Here is a 12,818-nt window from a genome sequence, read left to right on the forward strand (position 1 = left end):
AGAATGGAATCTGGTCCTGCTGTTTGTCCCAGTTGACTCTATCCCTGGCCATTGCTCCAAGTGTCCTAGACTCTTCTCCCTCCTGGCTCCCAAGCTGTGCAATAGACCACCGAAGTCCTGACGTCACTTGTTCATCCCCAGGTTCGTAAAGTAATTTCGCTATGGAGAATAACATTGGGTCATCATAGAATCGTCTCATATAAGAATTGTGGTCCAAAAATAAACAAACTGTCTCGGCATAATTGTCAGGGAGGAGGTTCTGTATCGTTTATGATAGTCAGTCACTTATATTTGATACAGTCTGTTTCTGGCGAAAATGTAACTAATTCGGCAGAAGTAACATTAGTGTTTTCTCACCGTCAGTTGATGCTTCATATCCATAAGAGTCAAACCGCCGGGGTCACTTGTTTATTTTTGGAACACAGTTCTTATTGGACATTAAAGACGTCTATGGGATTCAGAATGGGGGTGGAAAACCGCAAACCAGGTAGACAAACCAAGGATGTGTAAATTACGTCAGACTTCGGTGGTCTATGCCCCCACCCCCCAAGCCAGGAATGCAGACTCAATCCCTTTTTTCCGCCACAGTCTGAAAACTCACCTCTTCAAACTCTAGCTCACCCCTAGCACTCCACATTTGGTGTCACCTATTTTTTTGATAGATGCTAGTTATTATACTATGCTAGGTTTGATGTTTACCTGGTATAGTTACTTTGTAAGACTTAATTGTTTTTGTACGTGACCGTTTAGCCTGTTGTTTGTTGACTAGGTTTCATTTACTCTGATCTTGCACTTGTAAGCTGCTCTGGATAAGAGTCTTTATTAAATGCCTTATTTGCAAAATATAAATTGTAATTATTGGCAGTGGATGGCATTGCCAGGTAAAACAAACACTAAGCCATCAGGAACTCACAAAGTTCCCCGATCCTAACCTGCAACCTCACATGATGGCTGGATATTGAGTAACAAACATTAATCTCAGCTGAAAGCTGAAATGTATCAGGCATCCTTTGAAAAACATTTTATATTTTGTCCTTACACAAAACTCTTTCCAACCTGTTGCGTAATAAACGGCTCTGTCCCATTGTCAAAAGTTAGCTGTGGGTGGTGGTGGTGGTGGGTAGAAAGGAAATGATACAATTGAGACAGGAACACAGAAAACAGAAAATGCCTGACAGACATGTACAGTAGTGCTGATGGTATTCAAATGATGCCCAGGAGAGTCACACAAAAACACCCAAAGGACTCCATGGTACATCTCAACCAGAACCCTCATGCAAATTACCTGCTGTTGACACACACTGCCTCATGACCATGAATACACTCTTAACACCCTCTCCTTACACGCGCACGCACGCACGCACGCGCGCACGCACGCACGCACGCACGCACGCACGCACGCACGCACGCACGCACGCACGCACGCACACACACACACACACACACACACACACACACACACACACACACACACACACACACACACACAAACTAAACAATGCCCATGTGCAGCGTACACACAAATGTAAATGACACATAAACAATATGCACACATCCACAAGGGGCCACGCGACGCGCACGCACAGACACAAACACAAACACACGCGCACACACACACACACACACACACACACACACACACACACACACACACACACACACACACACACACACACACACACACACACACACACACACACACACACACACACACACACACTCAAAGTGGTGAGTGCAACAAGAGTAGGATCACTCCATTTGTCCTCCTACACAAAGCTGCTTGTTCAGCCATTATCTGGGAGAGCCTCTTCTCTCCACTAGAGCTGAGCTGACCTGGGCAGTGTTGCCAGATTTTACGAGAGAAATACACAACCTGGTCTATGAAAACAAGCCCAAAAGAAGTGACTATAGGCCACATATGAGCACTTTAAACCACGGCACGTTGTGAATGTGAGCTTGTAGATCTGCTATTTTCGAAACACAAATCTTGTATGGGGGTTCCTGGCACAAAATATTTTCAGATGGGGGTCCGCGGACAAATACAAATTAATCTGGGGGTCCTTGACATGAAAATGTTTGAGAACCACTGGTTTAAACAACATTAGGAAACAAGCCCAAATAAGCAACTACACTTTAGAAACAAGCCCAAAAAAATGCAACCCGCAGCTACCAACATTTACAAGCAACTTTACAGAAAAAACAAGCCCAAAGTCGCATATAATAAGCAGACCTGGCAACACAGGACCTGGGCACAGCTGAAATAGCCACTTCTACTTTGTCTCCCGCCCTCTCTCTCTCTCTCTCTCTCTCTCTCTCTCTCTCTCTCTCTCTCTCTCTCTCTCTCTCTCTCTCTCTCTCTCTCTCTCTCCATCTCCCTCCCGCTCTTTAAAAAATAACAAAGCCCCACCATTTGTTTTAGCCACTAAAATCAGAAAGAAATGGGACATTTGCAAACCAAATGAGCCTTGCAGGGCAGGTTTTGTATCCCATACAAAGCAGAGGCTAATCGTGTGCTTCCCCACACTAAACAAATGACTGTGTGTGTGTGTGTGTGTGTGTGTGTGTGTGTGTGTGTGTGTGTGTGTGTGTGTGTGTGTGTGTGTGTGTGTGTGTGTGTGTGTGTGTGTGTGTGTGTTTGTGTGTGTGTGTGTGTGTGGGGGGGGGGGGGGGATTAAGGGATAGGCTATTTTGTTAAAGAAATCAGAGGGTTAGTGAGATCATGCACCATTATCTACCTCCCTGTTCTGTTCCACAGCACTGAGAGGAAACACAGAATATCGTTGTCGATGTCGTTGAGAACACTTCCTCATAATTGAGGATCCACAATCTCAAGATTCTCAACATGTATGAAAAAATAACACGCACACACACCACACCACACCACACCACACACACACACACACACACACACACACACACACACACACACACACACACACACACACACACACACACACACACACACACACACACACACACACACGTTCCTCGAGTACAGCTATATAAGACTTTAATAGGTCATCAATCGTTACCTGGAAGTCTAAATCCACTAATCCTAATCTCATCCTACTTCCCGCTCTGACCATAGTTTCAGTTAACAACATGCTGCCACCACGACACCAATTAGATTCTGTCATAATGCTGTCCACTAAGGAACATTCATCCACGGAACCTGCATTTTGTTGTCTGTCACTTGACATAAAACCCACTCAAAATGCATGGTTTGTTGATATGGAAATATGGATATTTTTGCCATCATGCCAAAACTGTTTTATTCACTGCAATAAATTCACCCCAGAATAGTGTCCCTATTCTGGGGTGAACATTGGGCAAAAAATATCAGATCTATGAGCGCGTTTGTTGAGGGAAAAAAAGATAGAGCCCTGGGGGAAGTATATAGGGTTTAAGAGTGGTTAAGAGTGTAAACACTCTTTAGGTTAAATTACCAATGAGAATTTTGCTGTGCAGGACATATGTATAACAGGACAACCAGAGGTCTTAGTTGTCCACCGTGATAAAGTTGACAATTTAGTTTATAGACTGTCTCTGTTTCTGGACGGCTAACTGGTTTAGGATACGAATGCAGCAAATAGCCAAACATTGGAATTGGCTTATATTACAAAGCCGTCTGATTGGTTTACGTTGGGGGTGGAAGAGGTGAAGGTAGGAGAAGGTCAAGACAAATGTTAGCAAACAGAGAGAGAGAGAGAGAGAGAGAGAGAGAGAGAGAGAGAGAGAGAGAGAGAGAGAGAGAGAGAGAGAGAGAGAGAGACAGACTAGGTTGTAACACATGGACATACACAGTCACACAAGCTCATCTCCTTCCACATGTGTGCACACACATACAGAGGTGCAATCTCATGACATGAGGTCACCCTGTCTTTTATACACAAGCACATACACAGGTGCGGCACAGTGGGTGGTATTTTTAGTCACACTGTGTGTGTGTGCGTGCGTGCGTGCGTGCGTGCATGCATGCATGTGTGTGAAAAAGTGAGAGAGAGAGAGCGCTCGTGTGCATGCTTGCGTGCATGTAAGGGTGTGTTTTTGAGAGCAGGGAAAAAAGGTCACGGCGGGTCACAGTCAGGAGTCTCTCATATGGACCGGATCAGCCGCCAGGGAGGTCAAAGGTCTCAGGGTCAGGGGTTGAGCTCTCTAAGCCAATCACAGGTCAGTGTGTGCCTGATGGGGGTTTTCCCTGTGAACTGAGAGGGGCTTAGACGGGATAAGTGGAACACAGTAGTTGGCACGCCCTAAGCCCACTCTATGACCAAAGTTTATGAAACATGCACAGGGCCACTTGACGACGTATGATGTGGTCATTTTGTCATGTTTGGAAATAGTTCATAAGTAAATCGTCAGTAGTTTTTACAATGAATGTGTGTGTTAGTTGTTATTTTCTGAGTGTCTTCCCTTCAGGTCATCAAGGCTCTGTTAGTGGATGGTAACCTGTTCAGAATATCCTTTCATACATCAGTTCTACAGGATGGTATCCTGTTTTCATGCTATCTCCATCAGTGACATTGGATAACACAGACGATGTGGAAATGTGAAGGAAACCAATACATTGGCTGTATACCAATGGCATGCATGTTTTAAAATGCCACTCACTTGCAATAAAAACAGCAATAGAGTTTGGAAGACACACACAAATAATTTCACGTCTGAAGACACATGAAGCAAAAAGTAACACAAAAAACAAGGACATTTGAACATTAGTAGACACAGACAGAGGGGGGAATGAGTGTGTGTGTGTGTGTGTGTGTGTGTGTGTGTGTGTGTGTGTGTGTGTGTGTGTGTGTGTGTGTGTGCGTGCGTGTGCGTGTGTGCAAGAGAGAGAGAGAGAGAGAGAGAGAGAGAGAGAGAGAGAGAGGAATATTGAGTTAATTTGCTGTGGCATTTCTTAGGACGGTTCACACAGCAGCTCCCGATTCAGTGTGTGTGTGTGTGTGTGTGTGTGTGTGTGTGTGTGTGTGTGTGTGTGTGTGTGTGTGTGTGTGTGTGTGCGCGCGCAAATTTGGGAGCGAGTGCGCAAGTGTATGCGTGCGCGCGTGCGCGCGTGCGCGCAGGCGCGTGAGTGAGTGGCTAACCTTGTTCCAGTTTTACCCCACGTTACTTTGACTGACAGCAGAGATTTGCCATCCTCCACCTCACGCCCCGCCCCGCGCGCCTTGTTATGGCCGTGCCCATGGAGCCTGGGATTGGTCAGGATCCCCGTAGCTCAATCAGGTCAAAAAAAACGAAGCCACACGCGTGGCGTCCATTGGTCCGTTCCATGGACTACGTCACTAGCCCACGTGGAGCAGCGTTTCTCATTGGTCAGTGGTAGGGTTGCCATGCCCGCTTAATATAAGCGAGTTTGGGGACTTTGGGCTTATCTTTCTGTAAAGTTGCTTGAAAATATTGGTAGTAGTACTAGTTGCGGGTTGCGTTTTTTTAGGCTTGTTTCTAAAGTGTAGTTGCTTATTTGGGCTTGTTTCCTTATGTTTAAACCAGTGGTTCTCATACGTTTTCATGTCAAGGACCCCCAAATTGATATATATTTGTCTGCAGACTGCAAATGTTGTTGTGCCATGGGACCCCTGTACCAGATCTGTGTGGTTAAAATATTCCACATTTGTTTTGTTTTTTTCTTTTGAGAATGCAACGCGTTGTGAGCTTGTAGACCTGCTATTTTCAAATAGCTAATGTATATAAGTGCTCATGTGGCCAAGTTGCTTCTTTTGGGCTCGTTTTCATAGACCCGGTTGCTCATTTCTCTCGCAAAATCTGGCAACGCTGGTCAGCGGTCGTTTTGTGGGCGTGCTCTGCGTTTTTGGTTAGTTGGGGGGGTCGTGAAACCGCGTGAGAAAGTTGCCATTGAGGTAAAGCGGAGCTGCTAGACGCGAGACTGTTGCCGCCGTGGTTGTAGTAGGAGTTGTTGTTGTAAAAAAACACTAACAACATTTTCCGCGTTCTATTAAACATTTTTTTTGGGGACCACCGCAGCATTTCTCCAAACTCGCGCGTGTTATTGGCCCGAGGGGGAGCAAATATTCTTTTTTTTTTTTTTGTTGTTGAATATTCAACCACCACCAAGAAGCTACCGCGGCGAGTCAAGTGGGAACTCTCTTCACTGCAATTAACTTGTGTGGATTTGTTTCTAGTGTCTGTCTATGTTTGGTCTGCCAACTTGATTCTTTTTCCTGGTTTGTTTGGCTTTCTCGTCTCTCCGTTCGGAATATATCGGATTCTTCCCTCTTTTTTTTCTTTCTTTTTTTTTAAACACAAAACAAAACACAACCACAGGAGTGAACATTTGTGTGAAAATAGAGCACCCACCCCAGGAGGAAGGTGGCTCCGGGTCTACATCTACATCCTCACCTGCTTTATGCACCCCCTCCTCCTCCAGCTAATGACCCGTTTCCCGTGTGTTTCTGGCTGATTTACAGCCGTATTGCTCGGCGGAGCGAAGAGGACAAGAACAGCAAGTGTAATATAACACACACATACACGGGGGGAGAGAGAGAGAGAGAGAGAGAGGGGAGCACAGATTCACATAACATCGGTTCGTTCGTTCGGGTTCTGTGTGGAAGTAACCCAGGCAAAAACACAGTGGTATCATCATAACAAGGACCACATACATCGCGATGGATGGATTTGTCTTCATGGTCTACTTATAAAAGCACCCCCCCAAACCCCCCCAACGGTCCTTAGTTTGGGTGTTTTTTTTAGCAGGAAACGGGCGCATCCTCCTCTTCGGAGATAACGATGTTTCCCCAGGGGCGACACCCGGTAAGAGACAGACATTTGTCATCTTCTTCACCACCAGTGGTGTAAAGTAACCAAGTACATTTACTCAAGTACTGTACGTACTTTACTGGACTATTTCCAGTTTTCAGTACTTTTACCTCTACTCCACTACATCTCAGAGGCAAATGTTGTACTTTTACTCCACTGCAATTATTTGACAACTTTAGATACTAGTTACTTTGTATTTGAAAACAACCGATCTACAAGCTCACAATACGTCACACATTGTAAGCTTGTAGGTCTGCTATTTTCAAAAGATTCTTATACAATTTATACATTTGAAAACTTGTGAAACGGGTCATTTTGCATAATGAGTAGCTACTTTCTACTTTTGGTACTTAAAGTACATTTTGATACCAATACTTCTGTACTTCTACCCAAGTACATTTTGAATTCCGGACTTTTACTTGTAACAGAGTATTTCTACCTTGCAGTATCGATACTTTTACTTAACTAAAACATGTGAGTGCTTTTTTCCATCACTGTCCTTCACCCTTCTTTGCTCTGGCCGAACAGTACTTAACCTGATCTGTCGGGGTTGTTTGTGTCTCACCGCTTTGGCGCTCTCCAAGAGTTCTTTGATGGATAGCTTCTTGTTTTTAGTTTTAACAACAACCTGCCAGACCTGTCCCTATAATTACATGCTCTCTTGATAACTGCGACGCCCAAGTAACACTTGGCAGCGGAGTGGAGTGGTGACTGACGACGTTATAGCTGAATGATGCCTCATAATTTTAAGTTGTTGACACATGAGAGCCCTGGAGAGGAGTAGACTCATTGGAAGTGACATTGTAGGCAGTGTGATGTTTGTAATTCTCACTTTCTTTGTGTGTGTGTGTATGTGTGTGTGTGTGTGTGTGTGTGTGTGTGTGTCAGGCGCCCCACCAGGCTCAGGGCCAGCCCTTCAAATTCACCATCCCAGAGTCACTGGACCGGATCAAGGAGGAGTTCCAGTTTCTTCAGGCACAGTACCACAGGTGGATACAGTACGCGATACACATGCAACACTCTCCTGTTCTTGTGGGGAAGAATGTCATTGACGCCCCCCAGACCGCATAGCTCACGGCAGTGGTTCTCAAACTTTTTCGTCCCACGGACCCCCATTTGAAAAGATATGCCAGGGACCCCCATACGAGAAGATTTTTACGGCTCTTGCGGTGATTCTCAACCATTTTACTTTCAAGGACCCCAAGTTTGACATGCATTAGGCTACGGACCCCCATTTAATGGCATTTCTATCTCTGGGACCCCAATTTATATCGTAAAATCAATGTGAATTTAACTTAGAGTTACTCAGAGAGTGTACAATTGGAACCAAATGGCCCCGTTAGGGTCCATTTGTACGCTCTCTGAGTTACATAGCTATAAGGGTCCATTTGATTCCTAACTTTCTATCATTTATCTGGGGACCCCCTAGAACTCCTTCAAGGACCCCTGGGGGTCCCCAGACCCCACTTTGAGAATCAATGGCTTACGGCACCCATAAGTGCCAAAACCCCAAACTGAATAAGGCAACAGGCACTCACACACATCAGACGAGACATCAGTGTTGACGCTGACACTGCGGTAGGTCGTAAGTCGTGGTGATGGGTTGGAGCCAGAGGGTGGCGTGTTGCCTGAGGGTTTCATAAATCATTCTTTATTTTACCCAGTTTCGTGTGTGTTCGTGCCTGAGTGAGAGAATATGCACAGATGAATGAGAGAATCCAATCCATGCATTTGTGTGTTTTCTTTGTGGGTGACAACAGGTGAAAGCTCTCACCTAATGACAGAAACCGACAACTCAGAGTTTTTGTTTTGTTCCACACCCAGCCTCACACACACATACACACACAGGTTTTTCATTTTATCGCCCGGTTTTGGGAAGCGGTATGAGGTGGATACCTCATGCTCAGCGGGGTTAAACTAAACAAACACTGCACAACCAACACTGTTATCCCAGGCGGACAGCAGTCGGTTATCATAACTATGCAGGAAGCGCAATACCTGTTTAACTTTTAATACTCTGGTCGTGAACCACTCTGTTGATGTTAACCCCTGTTAAGAGCATGCCTCTATTTGTGTTTGCTTGTTGGCAAGGTTGCTTCAACAAGAGGATGTTTTGAGGAGGATAACAGATTGGAATGCTTCCTTTTGTTGAACACTGTCTTTGTTTTGTATCATGCATTGCCAGTGATAATTATCTGCTTTAGGGAACATAGTGTTAGAAACAACATTATTTGCTCAACATCTACAGTATGCAGCTGAATTTACCCCTCTTTCGCAGCCAAAAAGTTGTCGTTTTTCTTGGGCTCAATTGGATTGTATGGGCTAACCTGTTACAATGGAAGGCTTTGCATTTTTAGTTAAACAAATCCTTGCACATAGTCATTGATTAGTACCACCAATGATGTTTGAGTTGCACCATTTTTCAATTGCCTGACTTATGTGGAATAAACTCAAATATAGTTTCTTCTGTGACAAGACAACCACTTATCATTGTAATTTATTTGTAATGTTTCTAGACTATAATGAATCTAAATCAGTATTTCATAATATGGATTGGTGGTTATGTTTCTATTACATGATTGTGAGTGATATATAGTGCTAATGGGTGTCACTGTGGGTTCTCTAGGGTGAGACAGAGTTGACTAAATACTGGGCTGAAAAGCTTAAGGAAACCATCAGGAATTTCAACATGACTTTTGTGTATTTGTTATAGGGCTATAACACTGACTAACACATGCAGCCATAACGGTGAGCAATCTTCTGTCTCTGTATGAGATGCTGCTGAATTTGTTGTGTAAAGTTACCTCATGTCATGATGTCATTGGGATACAGTGAAAACTACTCTCTTACTAACTTTTTATCTGTGCTTTAGATTTTATCTGTTCTGACTTGTAGCATGCAGCTTGCTTGGCCATCTCCAATAGACCTGTTAATTGAGTTGCAAAATGTCAGTGGAAGAGAGAGAGGAGAAAGAGGATTGCTGAAAAGAGATAAATGTATGTGGGCAATGCTGAAGAGTAATGATGTTGACTTTGTTCGTTTGTGTAAACGAAGAACACAGGTGTGTTTTTGTTATCCGTCACAACGGCGACATAACATTATGATTCCCATTGGGTTTATTCTGAATTTACAAAACACGTCTACCTTTCAGATTCGTATTTACTAAAGCCGTTGCAGTGCTCCGTCTGTTTGGGCTGTCAACAGACCTTACCCATAGCTCCACCCATTCAGCACAGTTAGTACCTACCCCAGAGAGGTGAGGTAGCAAAAAAAGTTGGGGCACTGTAGCCTGGTGCGGGTCAGGTTGGAAAGGGTGAAAAAGCAGTGCCATGCCATCTTGTACCATACAGTATGGATGATGTGGAGAAACGCCACAAGGTTGTGCCATCCCGGTTAAAAGTGAATTGTAGAACACTGAAAATGGCCAAAACTTGTATGGATGCACGATTAGGCGTGTATCAATATCGGTATCGGCCGGCATCCTACTACGCGTGAAATCTCTGTCCGTCTGTGTGTAGCTAACGTATCTCGAGAACCGTCCGTCCGACCGACCTCAACCTCGACGTGCACGTCGCTGAGGACCCGAGGGAGTGCCGTGCCCGGTGTCGAGTCGTTCGGATATGCGGTTGTCCAGAACCGGCAATCCGGGCGGTATGCCCATATGTTGGCATATATGGAGATCCGGTTGTCCAGCACCTCCAATCTGACCGATAGGCTCATATATGTGAATCAGTAGGCCTAATGAATCGGGTAATAAGAATCTTTTTTAGACATCTGTATCTGCACCCAGAACCACAGTTAATCTATAACAGGTGTAAGGAAAACCCGTATGGAAACTTGTATTGCGATATCTGTATCGATCGATTTGACCATGTAATTATTCAGTATTATGATATCGGCCAAAATTTCAATGACGTGCATCCCTACAAAATGGACAACGGGACATTTTCTTTGTTAATATGGGTTGTATGTGTCGTAAGTATTATTTCTATAGGCTAGACTATGATAAACATCAACGATGAGCTGAAATGCACATCAACTAAAGGAAGCTTATTTAAGGAAGGGACGCCGGGAATGCACCATGACTCATGGTTGGCAAACCTCGCACCGGAAGTTCGATGAAATACATGGCAGTGAATGGAGCCAGCTTGACCAGCTCATGAACAAACACTATTTCTGAACGATTGCAACCTTTGTCATATAATCGGTTCAGGAATATAAAAGAAGACATATCACAGGTTGTTTTCTAATCACTTGCTATTCTATGTGCACACTGTATAATTTTATTGAGACAGGCATCGTTTCTGTCTCGGTATCGCAAGATTTGGTTGCCAGACAGGAAATGGTGGACAGTCTCGCGATTCTTGGGACATTCAGAAACGTACTTTGTGCTCTTTACATACTCTATACAATTATACAGTGTGCACATCAAAAAGCAACAGAGCATGTGTGATATGTCTTCTTTTATTTTCCTGAGCGAAATATTTTATAAAGGTCTCAATCGTTCAGAAATGGTGTTTGTTCATAAGCTGTCCAGCTGGCTCTTATAGACTCCAATGTTATTTCACTTCTGGTCTGAGTTTACCACCTGACGACTCTGCCGGCTGGAATTGTTAGATAGAGAAAATGACGTCAGCGACCCTTCCTTAAATAAGCTTCCTTGCATCAACTATGTCAAGTGTTTCTGTGGAAGTAAATTTGATTTTGTGTTTTTTTTTTCAGTCTGAAGCTGGAATGTGAGAAGTTGGCCAGTGAGAAGACGGAGATGCAGAGGCACTATGTCATGGTGAGACTAGACTCACACTCACACCTTGGCAGTCTGCTGAAACAACCCATTAAGTCTGTTATAGACATAATAAACGTATGCATCTGTGCGTGGTTGGTTGTCCTTGTTTACCCAAACCAACAATTTCAGCCGCATAATACACTATTTTATAATTGCATTAATCTTATAAAAAACCTTCAAGCTATTTTGTATTAAACAACATTATAGCAGGGTTAAAAAATATTGCAATTAAAAAAGCTGCAAATGATCCTCCACAGATCGTTGCACAATTCTCGCAGCTACTGTACTTTGCCTCAAATACCGTCTGTGCATCATGGCAGCAAGAGACTCAACACCTGACAAATCTAGGTTATGGAACACAGCATGGTGATTGGTGCAGACAACATGTTAAAAACGTTTTAACTTGTGTGCACCGTGAATTGTTGTTGGAGCATAGAAATTGTTTGTTTGTCATGGCTTTAAATTATACTACACGTCCTAGCTCTAACCATCTGACTTTTTGCTCTCCCCAGTACTATGAGATGTCTTATGGCCTCAACATTGAAATGCATAAGCAGGTATGGTTATGCTATTATCTGTTTGTCTATCCATTTATGTCTGCTTGCTTGCTTGCCTGCCTGTCTGTCTGTATGCGTCCTCTGTCTGCCTCTCTTATGGCAAGGTTTTGATGTACTTGTGTGGGTGTTAACTTTTTGGTGCGTGGGGGGTTGTGTGTGTGTGTGTGTCTGTGTGTGTGTGTATCTGGCCATTTGTGCATATGTTTGTGTGTTTATCTGTGATCGATGGAGCTCTGTCTCCATTTCCCTGGTTAGGGCCGGCCGGCTGAGCCCAGAGGCAGGATGAATGGCTCTGTAGATTGATTGGTGCTGTCTGGGGGAGCGGCCTGCTTTATTACATTAGAGGGGCAGGGCCGGGGAGGGCAGAGAAATCGATCACGGCGAGGCCCTTTATCGAGGAAACACAGAGGAAGAAAGACAGGAGAGCTCCTCTTTACAGGCAGGGAGACACACACACACACACACACACACACACACACACACACACACACACACACACACAGAGACAGGGAAAAGCTTTCCTCTCTGCGCATGCACTTGCAGCCAAGGACATTTAAACATAACAAAGGCTACACTAAGCAAATATGTTCACACCTGTGTGTGAATGCAGATACACTAAAAAGGCAGACATACTGTACTTGCATAGCAAGATATAAATGTACTTACAGCTAGGTAGGCAAGTGCTCACGTAAGCC

The 12,818-nt window shown here is 44.2% G+C and overlaps 1 protein-coding gene across 7 annotated transcripts in view; it reads left to right on the forward strand.

Moving 5' to 3' along the window:
* The first annotated feature begins 5,870 nt into the window (after positions 1-5,870).
* LOC311042848 (transducin-like enhancer protein 1) overlaps positions 5,871-12,818 on the forward strand; it is a 38,527-nt gene continuing 31,579 nt past the window's right edge. For 4 of the 7 annotated variants that reach the window (XM_084053894.1, XM_084053895.1, XM_084053898.1 and 1 more), the window contains exons 1-4: positions 5,871-6,774; positions 7,669-7,778; positions 11,503-11,566; positions 12,079-12,123. In XM_084053894.1, the coding sequence (XP_083910020.1) occupies positions 6,751-6,774; positions 7,669-7,778; positions 11,503-11,566; positions 12,079-12,123 (243 nt within the window). In that variant the 5' untranslated portion in view covers positions 5,871-6,750. The remainder of the gene's footprint in view (positions 6,775-7,668; positions 7,779-11,502; positions 11,567-12,078; positions 12,124-12,818) is intronic. The other 3 variants (XM_084053896.1, XM_084053897.1, XM_084053900.1) reach the window with 1 other exon arrangement.

The sequence above is a fragment of the Gymnoscopelus microlampas genome (assembly GCF_963454915.1).
Source record: "Gymnoscopelus microlampas genome assembly, chromosome: 4".
NCBI lineage: Eukaryota > Metazoa > Chordata > Actinopteri > Myctophiformes > Myctophidae > Gymnoscopelus > Gymnoscopelus microlampas.